We start from the raw sequence: 18,384 nt of genomic DNA on the forward strand, positions 1-18,384 counted from the left end.
AATCATTCCCACTATTAGGAAGTGGCAAAGCAGGGTTTGGAACTAAGTAGAGCTGACACTGGGACCCAAACTCTCTTCGCCATTCTATTTTCTCCATCTTAGTAACACTCTCTCACGCCTCAGAAAAAGTGTTAGTGAAAAGGTATCAGAGAGCACCTGTTTCGCTAAGCACCTGTGAAACCTTCTCCCTCACAGGAAGGTAAACGCAGCCACCCTGAAAGAAGGAATATTTTAAAATTGTACTGTGCCCTTGCTGCGTGCCTGAAGTGCTCATGGTGCACAGGATACACCCCTAGGGCTTCTTTCCGCATGGCAGGACTTAGGATTTTAGGAATGTGCCCCTTTTGGGTGGTGCAGAGTGGTGGGGGTAATGGGACTCATCAGCCCGGAAAACACTTTCAGGAGGGGTTTAGTCCAGCCTCCTGCCCAACTACTGCACTAACTGTGGTCTCCCCACTGCACCAGACAGACGTCTCTATCCAGGGAGCCTCATTCTGACACTAGAGAGAGTCGAATCTATTTGTAGCATGTGTGTCTTTCAGCTGCATCGATCAGAATCCCCATATGTCAGAGCGGGAGGTGGGGCTGGGAGAGAGCTAATCTGTTGCTGGCTTCAGGCCTGTGCACTCATTCATCCATGCACCCAACATCCACTGAGCATCTCCCAAACCCTGGTTCTCTAAGAGAGCCCGGCGGCCAAAGGGAACACAGGAGAACGTCAGAACTGACCCCTCCACTGACTCCTGTAGCCCATTCAACAAATTTCATCTTTCCAATGGAAAAAGGTTAGACCAGAACAATAACTCCCTTCCACAAAAAACGTGGTCCTTCATCACCAGAACAAGTATTCTCTGTGACCCTCAGTGCATTGGCTCTTCGCCACAGGCTGTCAGAAAAGTGCCTCCCAGCTGTCCCTCACCCTGCTGCCCAGGATGGAGTCAGCACAAACACACTAACATCTCTTGGCACTGAGGGGAGTCTAGAATTAAATGGTTCAAAGGCATTTTTTTTTTCTGCCTCACAATTTGACCATCTTTCCCCTGGTACAGTGAAAGCCCCAATATTTGAAATTTATGATCCTTCAGGTGGGGACTGAGCTAAAATCTGCATAGAAAGGATTTTTGAAGAAAATTAATAGCTTGCCAAAAGAATTGTAAAGGGAATGCTTACTCTATTTAAGGAGGCCACTGTGCTAACCCTTTACAAACACTCACATGTCTGCCAACAATTATTATGCTAATTTCAAATGATTTTTACATGTTCATTAAGTCTCGAGCTACAAGTACTTGTCAATATATTATACTTTGAGCTGGCTTCAAACACCAGGTTTTCACTGAGCTGAAACTTCTTATGTACAAACTTTTCTGAACTAAGCGATTAACAAAGGGAATTAAGTTAATACCAAGCAGCACAACTACTCTTCTTTGGTGGTGATGAAAGAAGTCACTACACTTCAGGTATCTTACTGACTCGTGTTGGCTTCCATCCCGCTGATAGAGGATGAGCCTGAACCATGATGACCCCCAGTTCCTTTGCCCAGGATAATCTCTGTTCCATTTCTCCATCCTGAAACAATTCCTAAGAACAACGCTTTTTCACTCATAAAATTGTCTTGAGATGGGCTACAGTCACTGTAGATTTGATAACACAGATTCGAATTGTGCTCTTGCAAGGAGTTGGAGCTTCTTGACCAGCAACACCTGGTCTTCCTTCTACAAACCCAGAGAGGAGTCCATGAGGACGTTGTACCAATCAATTCCAAATTGGGATACCTGTTCAGAATGCCCTTCTGCTAACTAACCAGTCCGATGAGAAGGCAGCTAACTGAGGGGCTGAGGAGGATTTTGTTTGGAGTGCAAGTTGCAGGATGTATGTATGCATTTGTGAAATCAACAAATTGCAAGTACTTTCCATTCCGGAGCTGAATTATCCTCAAAGATAGATTTCAAATATTCCAGAGACTCTCACCCAGGGAGCCCTGCTAATCTATAAACGAATATTAGGTAATGCAACCAACAGCACTAGCTAGTGGTTCTCTGAGCCCCTCCTCTATCTTACCATTACTTGCCCTGGTCTACTGACTGTGGGCTGAGCTTGACTCATGAAACTAAGCATTTCTGATGAGACCAAGCCCCCAGACTGCCTCTAAAGGAAATCACTGGTGTTCTGCTGGGGCTATGCCAGTGCCCTCTCTCCTTTTTCTTCCTAAGATCTCTGCTTTGGAAACATGGGGCTTCTATCCTTATGTACAGAACATTAGAAAAGGAAGTGGAAGTGGACAGTAACTGGATGTGACTGGACTGGCTGAGAATGGAGCGATTTCAGGTTTTATAGCCAGTCTGTTAAAAGACAACTCAAACCCAGCCTTTCCTGAGGACTTGACTACAAATTTTCCCTGCTCACTCTTCACCTCAAACCTAGAAAAACATTATACACCTGATATCCGTTCTACAGTGAGGCCACGCCTGTCACAGGAGTACTGAACAGGATCTTTCTAGCACGACATAAATGGAGGACGTATAGCTCAGGCTTTTACCTTAGAGGTGGTTTGTAAAAGGAGTGAGAGTCCAAGCCATTAAAAAGACACCAACCGTGAAGTGATACCAGGAGAGCGTGTCTGTGTGAGTGTCGCAGACAGATAAAATGTCCCAGACAGATTAAATTAGAAATAGCTTAAAGCTTCGGAAAGCATGAGGGTTAAGAGACTTTTTAGACAATTCATGTGATTGAGACTATGACCAAGAAAAGGGTATGTCGGTAACAGACAGACGCAGCATGAAATTACCAATCACGGCAGACGTTATACATATTTCTCTGAGTTCTCTTTTCTTCCTCTGTACCCCTAAAATTGATGGGAGACGGATCAAACGCCACAAGCCTAGTCTCCAATTTTCCCCCATCCCTCCTACAAGGGCATTTTCTTTGACCATTGCAGCACCTGCCTTGCCAACAGTAGGTGCATCACAAACGTGGAAGGGACGGCAGAAAACCAGGACGATGAAACCGCTGACGTCCAAACTCTCCACAGAGATCCTCCTTCCAAACGGAGCAGCCTCAGCTTGGAGTGACACTTGACGTTACTGTTGCCCTTCCCCATCTAGCATGTGTCAGGGCTTCCCCCTCTTTCCCCTCTGCAAACACTGGCCGGGCTTGCAGCCTGCCACATCCTACTGGGGTGTCGTGCTTCCTGTTCGTCCCCGTGCCCAACCCGGGACACCCGTTTTTCTAAAGAACTGCATGAGCTTCTGTGATACTGGAAAAAAGTTCCCCAGTCTGGGTGTGATTTTTCAGGTATGATTCCTATCTGTCTTCAACCTCACGCCCACTGGAAAGTTCAGATTTTGTTGTGGCAGACCAGCATTCTGCCCACTGCGCTTTCCCAGACATATTTTCAATGTATTCCTTAGTGCAGTCTGCCAAGATTGATAAATCCTCCAAGCACTCCCATCCACTGCTTCCTTTTTACCCGCTGAACCACTCGCCCAACACTAGCAAAAGATGAGTTTTCATACTGTCTTGATTTTCCCTGACATAGGGCACAGCCTTCCTCCTTTCGCCTCCAAACTCCTCTAAATTGAATACTTTATGAAAAGAACTGGAGTTTTCTCTATCTTGGAATGCTTCCATTTTCCCCCAATCTCTTCTCCTTTCCATCCCACACCCTGCTCTTCCTCTTTCTGCCTTTCATTTTACCTTTATGTTACCCCCTCCCGTTATTTTTACCACTACCCAAGGATGTGCTCTCATTCTTGAGTTCCGAGCGATCAGACTCTTCCTGAAAACCCCAAATAAAACTCTTCCAAGACCGTCTTCATGATCATGGAAGGCTCCTGTCTGACTTGAGCTCAGAGTCTTGGTTTTGGATGCTGGAGAGGGGAGAATTCAGCAGCAGCCAGAAAGGCTTGGAGGAGGGTGCTGCTTGGTGTGTATTTGAAGGAACAGCATATGGGCTTTTTGTCAAGATGTGCAGAGCTCGCTAGTTTCTGAGCTGAGGACAGAAATGTGCTGCCACCTCTAAACACCATCTGAGCCGGTTCAATTCTCTTCTTCTCTTGTACAGCAATCGCCCCAGCGACCTCGGGTCCGTCATCCCTTTGCCCCCCTGGCCTCTGGGCTATGTGATACCAAGGAAAGTTTTGCAATGGAGTTGTACCCCAGCTGCACCGCCCACCCTAAGAAAGCCAAACCTCTTGCGTGCACACTATGGGGTATATATGCTGAGCATTGCCCCCCTCTTCCTCCCCAAAGAATCTCTGATACTTCTCACGAGCTTTCTTGCTTAAGCAATTAGTTCCCATGTTCCAGCGGGAGACACCAAGGAGTGACCAAAAAGACAGGCGCTCTGGCCCAGCTGCCTGCACCCACCCTGGCGAGTTCTGAAGAACAGGCCAGAAAGGGGCACTTTCCGGGTCTCCCCTCCTCAGAACGAGGTCATTACCTTGGCAGCGGCTTGCGGGCCGTGATACTAGCAACGATGATGCTCTCGGGACGAGGAGTGGCCACCGCTTTGAAGGTTCCTCGCCAGAACTTCTCAAAAAGCTGCTTCTCTCCCGGCTGGACGCTCGCCATAGCCAACCCAAAGGGGCCCGGGACGTTCGGGTGCTGTCCGAAGTGCTGAAACGTGGATTCCAAACTGGGGGCACACCCGGCTCAGGGCGCTGTCTGCGAGAAAGCCAAAGGGGTGGGGTGGAGAGATCTGAGTTCCGGGCGGGGGATGGGGCGCCCTAGTCTGGGCAGGCAGCGGAGAAAGGAGGCTGGTCTGCTGGCTTTCTTCGCCTTCTGGGTTGGCGGTCGTCTGCTCTCTAAGCTTGCTGAACTCCGCGCCCCAGGAAGGGGAAGGAGGGCTGGCTTTCTCGGCAGCGCCAGGAGAGAAGAGGCGACCGGGTCGTCCGTGTGTGCGTGCGCGTGTGAGCTCCGGCGCACCCGGGTTTTGTCTCTCGCACAATGTGACGTTGGGAGAGGAGGCTGGTCGCGCGAGCTGCACTTTCCTCCCCCCTCCGCTGTCTCTCCTCCTCCCCACCACCCCTCCTCCCCGGGCTCAGCCTCCCGCCGCCATCTGCATAACAAAAGCCCGCAGGTCTTGGGAGGAGAAAGGGCGGGGCGTGCGCCTGTCCCCGAGGCCCCGCGACCTCGGAGTTGCAGGCTGACCCCCGCCCCCCAGAAGCAGTCCTAGCCCCCTCCCCAACGGGGCAGGCAGGAAACCTGCTTCCCGGAGCTCTGATCTCCTCCATCATCCCGAGCATTTCTCCAGCCCTTCCTTGTGCCCCCTCGGGGCTGGACCACCTCCCATCCCGCAGCCTTCACAAGTCTTTCGGGGATCCGTGGAGGGAGCAAGTAAAAAAACTTAACCTCAGTCCAAACCGCTCCCGCCGCCCCCGCCTTCTGGAAGGGACGGCCGGGGCCCTCGGAGAGGGTCCTCCGTGCTCCTCTAAGCGGCTGGGGCGCGCGAGATCCCCACCACCCCGAAAGTGCTGCGTGACGGACAATCCGCCAGCGCTGCAGCATCTCGCCATCTGCCGAGCCGGGCCCCTCGGCGCGGGGCTACATCTGTGCTTGTGGCGCACACCCCCTCCACGGCTGGGGGATTCGGCGGCAGCCACTTTTCCTAACACGGCTTGTCTAGGGAATGGAGAACGTGTTGAAGAAAGTGCTTCAGGAGAGGTGGGCGCTGTCGAGGATCTGGGTGTTAAGGAAAACAGCAACTTTCTGGTCTTTTGTCCCTTTTCTCGTTCCCAACCCGTAGAGGTTCAGGATCCCAGTAAACTCCAGACTCGTAGACTCCCGGTAGAATCGCTCTTGTTTTTCCTGAGACTTTCACGACGAAATCCAGGCGGGACCCCTCAGTCCATCTCTCCCTTGGGGTCTTTCAGTTTCCGTAGAATTGCTATTCCCTCCCACCCCCAGAGTTGCAAAGTCCCGGAAGGAAGCCTCCCTGGAGCCTTCCAGCACCTGGCCGCGGGTCCCAGTCTCCGCGGGAATAAATCTACCGTTCTTGCTGACACTGGTGGTGGTCAAGGCCGGGACACCAATGTGAACTTGAGAAATTCTTTGAAAGGGGACACCAGGTAAACGGCGCGAGGGGGTGGGGGTTGGAGATGGGGCAAGACGGGAAGGAACCCTAGAACAACATAGCATCCGGCCGGAAGTGTAGTAGGTTGGGTTTGTGTGTATTCGATGTTTTTGTGCCGGCTGGAAGTCCCCGCGGCGCGGCTCGCTCTGCAGTGACCCCACCTGGTCAACAACTGGAGATGCTTTTGTTGGCTTCCGCCAGCCACCTCGGCCAGAAGGTGGGGTGCGGGCTGGGATGTTTGCCAGCGGAGGAAAGGGGACAGTATGCGGGCCCTTTCACTCTCACTTGCCCCCCTCCCCGTGCGGAAAATCCCCCATCCCTCTACCGTTCTTAAGCCCCTTGTCCCACCCTGAAGTTGATGTCACTTTAAATGCTGCTGAGAGCTGCCTCTTTAGGTAGTCTGGGATATTTCAGACTCGTTAGTCAGGACATTCGGGTATGAACTGAGTCACTCTCAGGGAAGGGGTAGGTGGGGTCTAGCTCCACAGGATCGATCAACAGCTCCCGGCTGCATTACTGTTCTTAATTCCTAGAAGGTTGACAAAGCCCCCACGTAAACAACATGGCCTCTTTTGAATCTGACGGCAGCCAGGTAGGTGAGGTGGGAGAGGAAGCTACTCGTACGGCCCCCTCCCCTTTTGTGGTACCACAGATCGAAACTTGGGCTTTTCACTGAGCTACATATCACCATTCTTTTGTTTGCTTTTGCTTCTGTTTTTAGACTGAGTCTCTTCAGGTTTCTTAAAGTTGAGGAAGTTGAAGTCAAGGACGGCTAAGTGACTTGCTCAACACCATTCTATGGGCAGCAAAGGAAGTCCATGAAAAATACAGTTTCTGTTTCTCCTTGCAGGGTGGGGACAGGACTCTTTGGGATACTAAGAATTCCAGGATAGGACCACGCAAAATGCTTCAGATACCAACGAGCAACATAGTTAGAAGCACACCATGTTAGCAACCCTCTGAGAGTTTTCAGTGAGACGAACAGCCCACTGTGGCATGGTTACCAAAGATTCACCACCACTGTGTTGAGGCTTCTGAGTTGAGAACCATCTATACTAAATTTAGGAATTAAGAATCAGCCTGTTTGGGTTCAAATCCCAGCCCTTCCATCGCTTGGCTGTGTGATCTTGAAGAAGTGACTTCACTTCTGAAGGCCATGCTTCAGTTTCATCAGCCACAAGGAGGTCCTCTACGGATTAAATATGCTTATAGACTAGCTGTGAGGATTAGGAGCATCAACAGATGTGCAGGCTACAGAGCAGCGTCTAGAGCACGTTTTACTAAAGAATACCAATTATTATTCGAGTGGCTAGGAGCGTAGCATCTCCAGTTGGAATTGAACAGAACTGGGGTATGAAGCCCGGCTCTGCCACTTTTACCTAGGTGATCTTGAGCTAATAGTTCATCAGTTCCCTCTCCTGTGCAGTGCAACATCAGTGCATACTTAATATGATTTCTAAAAGAATTAAATGAAATATTACTTACAGAGTGTCCACTTCACTGCAAGTGACCTTTAAATCAGCAGTCCTGTTAGGAACCAGGTCGCACAGAAGGAGGTGAGTGACGGGGACGCAAACAAAGCTTCATCTGTATTTCCAGCTGCTCTGCGTGGCTTTAATTCCATCTGAGCTCTGTCTCCTCTTGCCCTGTGAAATGCACATGCCAGGGACCTAGGTTGCGAGCTCCCTTGAATCCCCCACAAGCTCTCCAACCTCCACTCCCCCAACCCCCCAGCCCCTGACCTGTCCACAGAAAACCTGGAAAATTTGTTTTCCACAAATCTAGTCCCTGGTGTCAAAATCCAGTCCCTGCTGCTCGCAACAGTAATCTGTTAGTGCTGATGCTGTTGAAGTCATTTCCTGTTAACATCTTAAGCCAGGCCAGGTTCAGTTCAGCAGTTAAGCATTGATGCCCAGTCTTAGATTTTGGTTATGCACAATCTTAGGTAGGAAGACATAATCCCTTCCCTGGAGAGGTTCACAGTAAAATTCACCTGCTGGGTCCTCATTGCCTCTCCGTTTCCCTTTCTCCATATTTTCACAGTGAGTTAGACTTTAGGCCTGGCTTTGCCACTGTAACTCAAACTGCAGTTTCTTCATCACTTCATCACAGTATAACTGTCTATTTCTTATTTCCTCGGGGTATTGCTCTTTATTTTTCTAGGTGCAAGCAAGCACACTGCATAAGCTGAGACCTATCGATATGCTGGTTAATGGATATAAATGCATAACATAATTACTGCTTATCCTGTCCTTTGCCAATGGCAGGCATCGTTAATTCATCACAGAATCCTTCTCAGTGTGGTCTTCTACAGAGGCATGACTAATTGGTTGGAGTTGGCATTCTGTACAAAATCAGTTTGTCATTCCTGCCTAAAGGTTGCTCCTTTATCGGACTGGTATTGTTGTTTCATTTTTAAAAGGTGAAACCAGGGAGAAGTAAATCTAGAATTTGCAAATCCAGGCGCACTCTAGAGGAATAGTTAGAGATGTATTTGTATTGGTCAGCTTTCCCATTACTGGTACAGAATACCCGATACCTGCACTTTAAAGGAGGAACATTTTAATTTAGCTCACACTTTCAGGGGATTCAGTCCATGATTGGCTGACTCCAAGGCAGAAACATCATGGTAGCTGGAAAGCAGATTAGGGGAATAGCGCCAGCAAAGGACCAGACAGAGTACTCAACTCACACTTACATGACCCAGACACACCCAGAACTGTGCTTTACTAATCCCCTAGGCAATTCTCAAGCCAATCGAGTAGACAGCTGTTTAACCTTCACAAGACCCTCTAGTGATCCAAAGAGGCAGCTGCTCCAGCTAAACTCAGAGAAACAGCTGCCCCTCTTCCTGAAGCTGTTCCAATTCCACGTAATATTACTGTGTTACCTTGGGCAAATCCTTCCATCTCTCTGTGTCCTGCACTTCTCTGAGTACAATGAGGCTGATCCTTATCTAGCATCATCAAGGGATTTCAGGGAACTTGACAGCCTGTACCCATTTTCAAAAGTCCACTGAACAGTGAAAGATTCAAATAATTACTGAGATAATGGGAAATATGCTAATGAGACCAATCTGTCTTTGTGCCTTTAAACAGGATCACGCTGCACTATTAAAATTATAAGACTCTGAATTTCTTCATCTAAACATTTGTGGGAAAGTATTGTACTACTCAAGGTTTATCAGTTCTTGCTTTAGGAAAGTTCAACCCTGTGTCTAATCTGAATCCCACCTTGGCCATTTGTTGTCCATTCCTCTTCTAGAACTCCAAATGCCTTTGAGTTAACATGAATAAACCAAGAATACTCCTTTCCTGGTTGCACAGTTTCCTATCCTATTTCTATTTCAGGTTACCAATGTCCAGTACACGACTGGAACATAGTAGGAGATCAGTAAATATTGTTTTAATGAGTAGATTCCATATACAAGGTGGCCATACTAATGCCCATATTCCTCTAGCCTATATGCAAAAGGCATGATTTTGTACTCACACACTACAAATGAAAATACAAAATTCGCTATATACTGATATGTATACATTCATTTAACGATCTAATTAGTGATCTAAGGAGGTAAAATTTCATATAAACGATATTAAATGGTAACTGTTAGTGTTGAGGCTGTTGTAATCATCACCTGTTAGTATCTTAAGCCAGATGATGTTCAGTTTGATAAGTATTAACTGATACTCAATCATGGATCTTGGTCTCAGTCATGGGTAGGGAGGGCCAAAGATAAACATGTATATTATATGTACTATAAACATGTGTATTATCTGTACTATAAACATGTATATTATATTAACCGATTTCATCATCACAAAAACCCTATGATTAGATCCTGCCATTAATCGAATTTTAGATAACAGAAAGCTGAAGCTCAAAGAGTTGAAGTAACTTGTCCAAGAACACACAGACAGTGAAAGGAGATTCAGCAAATGAAAGTCAAAGTTACTTGCACAATCTGTGCCCTTAATCAGTTTTACAAACTGCCTGTAATATGATTTTTATGTTCAAAATGGCATTGATTTATGTGCAGGTATGTACTGGACACAGTACTTGGACAAGGACAAAAATAGATTCTGCTGTCATGGAGCTTATTACACCTAGTTGGGAGTGAGAGTGGTTATGTTAAATGTCATAAATAATAACCATGCCTTAGGGGAGAAATGATGTGACTGGGGATTACACCAATCTGAATGTAAAGGGGTAATATATATCTGAAATTATTGCATTTAAGTTGAGACCAGGTATAAAGCATTAGCCAAACAGATAGAGCTAGGAGATGTCATTCCAGGAAAGGGTCCGGGATATGCAAAGACCACACACTGGAGGGGTGGGCTGCCTTCAAAGACCGCAGTGATGGGGGAGTGGAGGCCGAGTCCAGGATGGACAACTGTGCTCCATGCAATGCAACTGACCTCTGGGTCTCAATGTAAGTGAGTCTCATCTTACCTATGAATGTAAAAGTAGAGAGCCACCATAATTGTATTCAGTTGGAAAAGCCAATGACACAACATCATTATCTTTAAAAGCGAGGTACCTTGGAACCCTAATGATACCCCTATATACATACCAAAATTTTAGATAAAAGCCAGGTAGATAGATCACGAAGTAACATTAGAACACATGATCATAGCATAAAGACACAGTTACTCTTTTTACAACCCTCTTTTTTTTTTTTCCGTTTTTCTGAGACAGGATCTCACTATATAGTTGAGACTGACCTGGAGCTCACTATGCAGCCCAGGCTGGTCTGCAACTCACAGCGATCCTCCTGCCTCAGCCTCCTGAGTGCTGGGATTACAGGCATGCACCACCATGCCCGGCTACAACCCTCTTCTTAGTTATTGAATTACTCCACAAGTAAATCTTCATGTCTCGATTTTCCTAAAATGTTTTGAGCTCTTCAGAATTGCCTAAAACATCTTTTCAACAGTAAGAAAGTAACTTCAGATTCAGTGGCCTAGACAACTAAAATTTAATAACATTGCTTTAATGTCATCGGATTTATGTTACAGATACTTTCCATTATTGGCATGTGTGATACAGACTTAAGTATGTGTACCTTATCTAAAATGCTGAGGACAATGATTGTTTCAGATTTTGGAGTTTCCCGGGTTTTTAAATGTTTGCATAGGATTTATTGGTTGACCATCCCAACCCAAAACTCTGAAATCTGAAATGCTCCAAAATTCAAAATTTGAGGTTGAGATTTCAGATTGAGTGCTCATTTTATGACTCACTTTTTGAAAATATTATAGAAAACAATTTAGAATATTCAAAAATAAAAGGACTACCATGAATCTCCGTGTGCCCATTGTCCAATTTCAGCAACTATCAATACACATTCAACTTTGTTTCATCTGTACACAGTCCCATTTTCCACCCTACTAAATTATTTTGACACAAATCCAAGGCATTGTGCTACTCTAGTTAGAAATGCTGCAGGATGTATCTCTGAAAGATACAAATTGTTTTTTTGGTTTATGGTTTTTAAAAGCAAAACTCCAATATTATTATACTAGATAAATTATCATTTCTTAGTATCATCAAATACCAAAGCCCAGTTTTCCCAAAGGTCTTTGTTTCTTGCTTGTTGATTTGGTTGGTGCTATAATTTCGATAAATGTCTAAGGGTTGAAGGCTTGTTTTCTAGCCCATAGCACTGTTGAGAGATAGCAGAAACTTTAAGAAGTGAAGAACAGTGGGAGGAAGTGAGGTCACTCTTTGCTTCCTGACTGCCATGAGGTGAGCAATTTCCTCAGCCATGCCTTCCTGCCATGATGTGCTGCCTCCCCACAGGCTCAAAATCAACAGGGCCCACTGACTCTGGACTAAAAACTTGAAAACTCACAAAACTCATGCCTAATTAAACACATGCCTCCTTAAAAACCTTTCAGCCCGGTTTCCCTTTACTGCCCCTACACACATATACTCTAGCTCTCTGTCTCCTCTATTTTCCTTAAGAAACTCGGTTGTTTGCCTACAGAGTTTCTCATCATCTGTAGTTCGCTGATTCTGCATGCCTGTGGCATTAATAACATGTTTCTCTGCAACCTCTATTTCCTGTTAAGTGGTGGTAAGAGCTAGAGGCTTAATTAAATTTAGGTTCAAAAGAAATTCTACCAGGAAGTGAATAATGCATGTTTTCCTCTTTCTTTATGATGCTAGTTGACACTGAAGATCATTGCCTACTTTATTTCTTTATTAGGGGTTGCAAAAATATGGGATTCAAATCTATCATTTATCTTTATGTATTAGCTGGAATGCTTTTGGAAAGAAATGCCCCTCATCAACTATTTGGATAACTCAGAGAGTCATTAGTCTATTAAAAAAAAAGCGAAGTAAATATTTGACCTCTTCTCTTTATTTGTTAGCTTATAAAATAATGTATTGGGATGCTACCATCCTTACAAGGTGCTGCTAAGTTGTTCGTTTATCCTTATCATGAATCTATAAATTCAAGTATATTTGATGTGCTTCAGTCCGCTGTTGTTATTTTCTTTAGCGATGCCTAAGTGTTCGCACCTTTACACGGGAAGAAACTAGTAAATTTGTTTGTGAGTCCTTTGATGTGACCTAGAAACCCTTTAAAGACTTTTGCTTTCTGATATATCAAAAGGCACCAAGTTCAAAATGTAAATTTCCAGACCCACATCTGGAATCAGCTGTTTCTCTAAACAGCACTGATCCTGTTTAGTGGGTACCAGAATATCTCATCACAGCTGGAGTCAGTGGTCAATGACCCTAGGCTGTTCTGGTGTACAGAGCTAGGAAATCTTATTTTAAGACCAAGCAATGAGTTTCTACTTATATTTCTTGTTGATATAAAGGCTACAGATTTTTCTTTAGCCTCATATATCTTACATTTGTATTCCTTTCTGGTTTGCCCAAAAGCCATAATTAGTAATACCAACATAATTACTCATTTTCTTTATCCTATAATCCACACACCCATTTCAGAATAACCATACACATATGATCACCTGTGATACAAATTCTGAACTGAAATCAGTTTAAGGTAACATTTTGGCCTCTCACTCAGATGAGCATTCAAATTGTTGTGATTTCCAGTCCATTGGAATGGAATCATACTGATTTTTAGAGATTACTTTTATATATAATTTTATTTCTTCAATTACATACAGTATTTACAAGGCTCTGAAGTCAAAGTTACCAAAAAGGTAGACTCAGACAAATCTTACAAACCCTTGTCCTGCTCACCCTATATCTTCCTTCCTCATAGGTAATTAAATGTGTTATCTTTTATCTTTCCCTTCAAAATATTTTTCAATCAAAGTTATTCCATGTTTTTAAAAGTGCAAGTAGTAAGTTAGAGCACAAATGAGACAAATGTGCTATGGAAATCCTGAAATAGCATTTGAACCAGTAATAGCTGCATTAGCTATCTGTGAGAAATAGCCTTTTGGAAAGCTGGAAGGGATATTATCTGACTCAACAGCCTTTTTGTGCAAAGAAGGTAACCTAACTCTGCTGGGTACAAACAATGTATATTTGGCATGTACACACTATGGGCATCTCATCTATTACATTTAGTGGGTATAATATTTAAATACAGATGAACAATCTGTGTTCCTGTAAGGAGGAAGATGGGAAGATACTTGCCTATGAGAATCCAGTTTTGCATCTAAAACATCCTATTGTTGTATACGGTGGGGGTTGGTCATATGTGTGTTGTGGTGTGTGTTTATATTATAAATGGCCTCAAGTGTCTCCTGCTTTTGAAGATAGGCTGCAGCCTCTGAATGTGGCTTGCTTTGTCTTGTTGGTTACTGGTTACTTTTTTTTTTTTCTACTGAAAGGAATGCAGAATTTTCTCCTGCAATGCTTTCAAGCAGAAGACAAAGGCAACTGACCTTTGGTTTGGAAATAAAAAAGAGGACAAGAAAAGAAAACCAAGGCTGTTTATGGGCCCAGTCCACAGCGGATTTGGGGGAAAAAACCCACATATCCTCTGCAGCCAGAGGCTCTGGGGCACATGCTTTCCACAGCAGCAGCCTCCCTTCCGCCTTGTGTCTGGATCGGATACTGCAGAAATAATTACTGAACAAATCAATACTCCATGTTGTGATGTGACCACAGTTGTTAATGCATTATTTTCCTCCTGGAAACTTAGTTTGCCTTACAGGCAGACTGGATTCTCTGCAAGCTCCCGACAACCCCACAGCTCAGAATAACTTCTGGAGCATTTAATCTTTACTCTTCATATAAGCACTTTATGAACAGAGTCCTGTTTATTTCTCACAGTGTGCATTTGAAGCAGGCTATGTAAGAAGTGAAGGAATTGTCTGAGGTCAGACAGCCAGAATGTCTAGGGTACATTTCCTTTTGACGTTTCTTTGGCAGGGAAGGGGATTCTAATAAATATGACATAGAATTTTGTTTCTAGAAATGTGATAGATGTTATTTTTAAAAATATAAATCCTTCTTGATTAAGCATTATAGAGAATTTTCTCGGCCTGTTATTCCAGAATTTGAGCCAGAAGCATCGGATTCCCATCCCCATCCCCAAGAGGCACTTTAGATGAGACAGTCAATCACCTGAGGGATTGAAGGGTCAGGACTGCTGTCCATACCGAACTGAGCTTCCTTATTCCTAACTCAGAGCAATGGGTAGATTCTAAGATGTGCCACACTGGTGGTCCATGGCACAAAGCTGGCCTACTGAAATGTTCAGTTCGATAGACATGCTGTATCTAAAACCAGAGAAATAGAATGCCCATGGGTGGAAAAACAAGTTTCCTTTTGGCTACGCCCCCCAAGTCCTAAGTGAATTTCATTCAGCCTTACTTGGTCCATTTGCAACTTCTAGGATTAAGAATCTATCAGAACCTCTTACGAATGACTTTGTGTACTTCTTTTTGTTTTCCTTTCCCTAGGATATTTGTAATAATTATTGTAATGAAAGTATAAAGTAATGCTAATTGAGTGATCTCTGTGTGTGTGTGCGTGCGTGCGTGTGTGTGTGTGGGTGTGTGTGTGTGTGTGTGTGTTACTGTGGGATGAACCCAGTTCCTTTGCATTGAACAAGATCCCAGCCCATTTTTTATTTTATATGAGACACGGTCTCACTAGGTTGCCCAGTTAGGCTCAAACTTGTGATCTTTTTAGGGCAGAGAAACAAAAAAGACCACACCTTGCAATATTTATTCTTAACTATGTGTGGGAGCAGGGTGGTACAGGGACTTGAACCCAGCTCCTTTGCACTGAGCTACATTCCCACCCTGTTTTCATTTTATATTCTGAAACAGGTTCTCTCTGCATCACTAAATTGCCTGGGCTAGGCTCAAACTGGCAATCTTCCTGCCTCAGCCTCCCAGAGTGCTGACATTACAGGTATGTGTCACCACACCTAGCCGCTGAGTAATTATTATGCCTTGCACTGTATGAAGCCCTCCACAGGTATCATGTTGTTCCCTGCTCATACCAAACCGAGGAGGAAGTGTTTAGCTCGATTCACCTTTTATATATTATATATATTCCCCATCCCACTCACCTGGGCTCATGTGTCCTTAAGCGTGGATGGTGTGGCTGAGAGTGATTTTGGTTATGTCCCCTTTTGGTTTGGTACAAAATACTTGACTACTGCAGCTGAAAGGAGGAAAGACTTATTTTTCAGTGGATTCAGTCCATGGTAAGCTGACTCCAAGGCAGAAATGGCATGGTAGAGTAATAGCATGTCTGGGAAAGCTGTCCAATGCATGATGGTCAGGAGATGGGGAAGAGCCTGAGAGGAGAGCACATCTTTGTCGAGAGCCTTTCTACATAAGTTTTGGGGGAAAATCATTCCAGAAGTAAAGTATGACTAGAACTGTCGAAGGCCTATTGTTGCCTTGCCCTTCAGCTGGCCGAAGACTTCCTGGTTTTTGTTTTGGTACCGGGTATGGAACTCAGGACCTTGTGCTTGCAAGGCAGTTGCAGTGCCACTAAGCTAAGTCCCCAGCCCGATATCCTGTTTCTTTGAGGACCCAGTAGTAATACAAAAAGAGAAAGCTTTCACTGAGGGAGAGACAAATCCCTTAGCAGTTTAACCGATCCCACCTACTGTTGTAGGAACGCTCTCTTTTCTGCCCTCATCAGCATGGGATTCGCAATGACAAATGATCACTGCTGCCCCTCAGTCACCCAAGACTCCCTCCAATTATTGTGTGTACCCAATAAATCACGGCTAGCTCAGAGAGTCCTTGTCTTTGCCCACTCTGAGGCACTGACCTCCGGGCCCCCCATATAGTTTGAAATTACTCAAGTCTCTGTTGTCTTTTTTTTTTTTTCTTTAGCCCTCGCCGGTCCCCTTTCTGGGCAGTCAGAGGATTGATTGGCCTCCGATACACCTCTCCCACTTATGCTCCCAGTAACCTTCCTTTTTCCATGAGGTCTCACCTCTGAATGTGAATCTGTTGAAGGACACTGTAAATCTCAACCATAACACCTTTGTAATCATTACAGTACATTCATGAAATTTACTAGGCACAGACTATGTAGAAGGTTTGTACCAAGTGCTAAGGTTTCAACAAGTAGTCAGAAAAATCCCTCTTTCTTTAATAGGGTCACAGTTCAGGGATTGGGCAAGGGGACAGAGGAGCAAACAGATAGTGACTCTGGAATGTGATCTGTGGCATTGTGGGCTAAACTCACAGGGCAAGGCTGTGAGAGAAGGCACCTATTTACTGTATTCATGCAATCAGGGGAAAATGAGATCTGAAGTCAGTGAGGGTGGGAAAGAGTACAGACCCGGGAGGGAGCCAGAAGAGAGCCAGATTCACCTTGCTTAGAGTGCACCAGCATTTCTCAGCCACCAGGAGCAGCATTTCCTGAAAACATGATAAAAATGTAAACTACCAGGCTCTTACCTAGGCTTGACTTCAACACTCAGTGGGACCCAGCAATCTGTGTTTGACAGTATCCCCAGGTGACTCTGATTCAAGTTTAAGTTTGAGAAACATGAAGTACAGAATTTCATGGCTGAGTGTTAAGAATTGGAATTGGAGAGGAGGGAGATAGAGGCCTCGTGTGGTCAGGGCTGTATCTTTAGGGGAAGAAATTTTGAGAAGTTTTAATAAGAACAATGACATGATGCTTGCATTTTAATTTCATAAGTGTCCCTCAACATTTCAGAGTCCGTTGTTACTTTAAGCTTTTGCATTTTCTATTGCATTTGCCTGGAATAGTCTACCCCCAAAGCTTTAGGACAGTCAACTTCTTTGGTTACCCCGCAATAAATGGTACCCCCCCTTTGCTTGTTCTATTTTTAAAAACATAACTACTTTCACCAGTAGTAATCTTGTGTTTTTGTGATTATTATTTGTCTCCCTCTATTACAGGGTACAGAGGAGGATTACCTGCCTTGTTTATCCCTGTGCATCACTTCCAGCACAGAACCTTGCACATAGTAGGCACTTTTAATAACAACTCCACATGGGAGGTTCAATTCTTAGTGATGGTCAAAATATAAAGACACCGAGGAAGCTCAGAGAAGATGGTTCCACCAAGTAGGTGGCCAGAGCTGGCTTCCAAAATGCACAAGGCCCGCCACTTAATGTGTCCACCAATGAATTGTCTTCAGATTGGTAAGGCAGGTGAAGAGGAGGAAGGAGGCGGCAACTCAGAAAGAAGATGAGAATGAGCTCGAAAGTCAAATTAAGTTGAGGGCAAGGAGCTTGTCTTAGTCCATTTCCTGTAGCTATAACTGCAAACCCGAGATAGGGTAATTTATAAAGGTTTGTAAAAGTTTATTTGGCTTCATGGTTCTAGAAGCTAAAATGTCCACTTCTGGGTGGGCACATCTGGGGAGGGCCTCAGGCTGCTTTGTAACACGGTGGAAGGAAAGGGAAGGAAGAAACAAACATATGAGGAAGAGAGAGAGGGAACTTAAATCCCTTGATAGTCAGTTAACCCATGCACAGGGGCTTCGTCTCCATGACCCAGATACCTCCCATTAGCACCCACCTCTCTACACTACCACACTGACGAATTAAGTGACCAATATGTGACCTGTGGGGGACACACCCAGACCACAGCATAGCCCGCACGGATGGAGTGTACCAGGGCAAACCGGAGAAGGGGAATCACAAGGACGGGGGCAGGAAGAGGGAAGGCCGGCACGGGGGCGCTGGCGCTTGGAGACTATGGAGACCAGAGCTGAGCGATCCCTTCTCAGCCAGTCTGCAAGACACCACTGAACTTTCTGTCTGGAAAGGAATCTCAGTGTTGAGATCCCACAAACAGACGTAACTTCATAAATGCTTCATATTCGTGTTTGCATGGGAAAGATTAAAAAAAAAAAAAAAAGG

General features: G+C 45.0%; 1 protein-coding gene across 2 annotated transcripts in view; it reads right to left on the reverse strand.

Annotated features, from left to right (window-relative positions):
* The window catches only part of Srrm4 (serine/arginine repetitive matrix 4), a 607,431-nt gene that overhangs the window by 156,479 nt on the left and 432,568 nt on the right, over nt 1-18,384 (reverse strand). The window contains exons 4-5 of one of the 2 annotated variants that reach the window (XM_010604082.3): nt 7,556-7,716; nt 4,439-4,662 (exon numbers count right to left, since the gene is read on the reverse strand). In XM_010604082.3, the coding sequence (XP_010602384.1) occupies nt 4,439-4,569 (131 nt within the window). In that variant the 5' untranslated portion in view covers nt 4,570-4,662; nt 7,556-7,716. Of the gene's footprint in view, nt 1-4,438; nt 4,989-7,555; nt 7,717-18,384 lie in introns of those variants that run through there. The other variant, XM_019204466.2, reaches the window with a different exon arrangement.

This window comes from Fukomys damarensis, unplaced genomic scaffold (assembly GCF_012274545.1).
Source record: "Fukomys damarensis isolate Sample0158 unplaced genomic scaffold, DMR_v1.0_HiC HiC_scaffold_12, whole genome shotgun sequence".
NCBI lineage: Eukaryota > Metazoa > Chordata > Mammalia > Rodentia > Bathyergidae > Fukomys > Fukomys damarensis.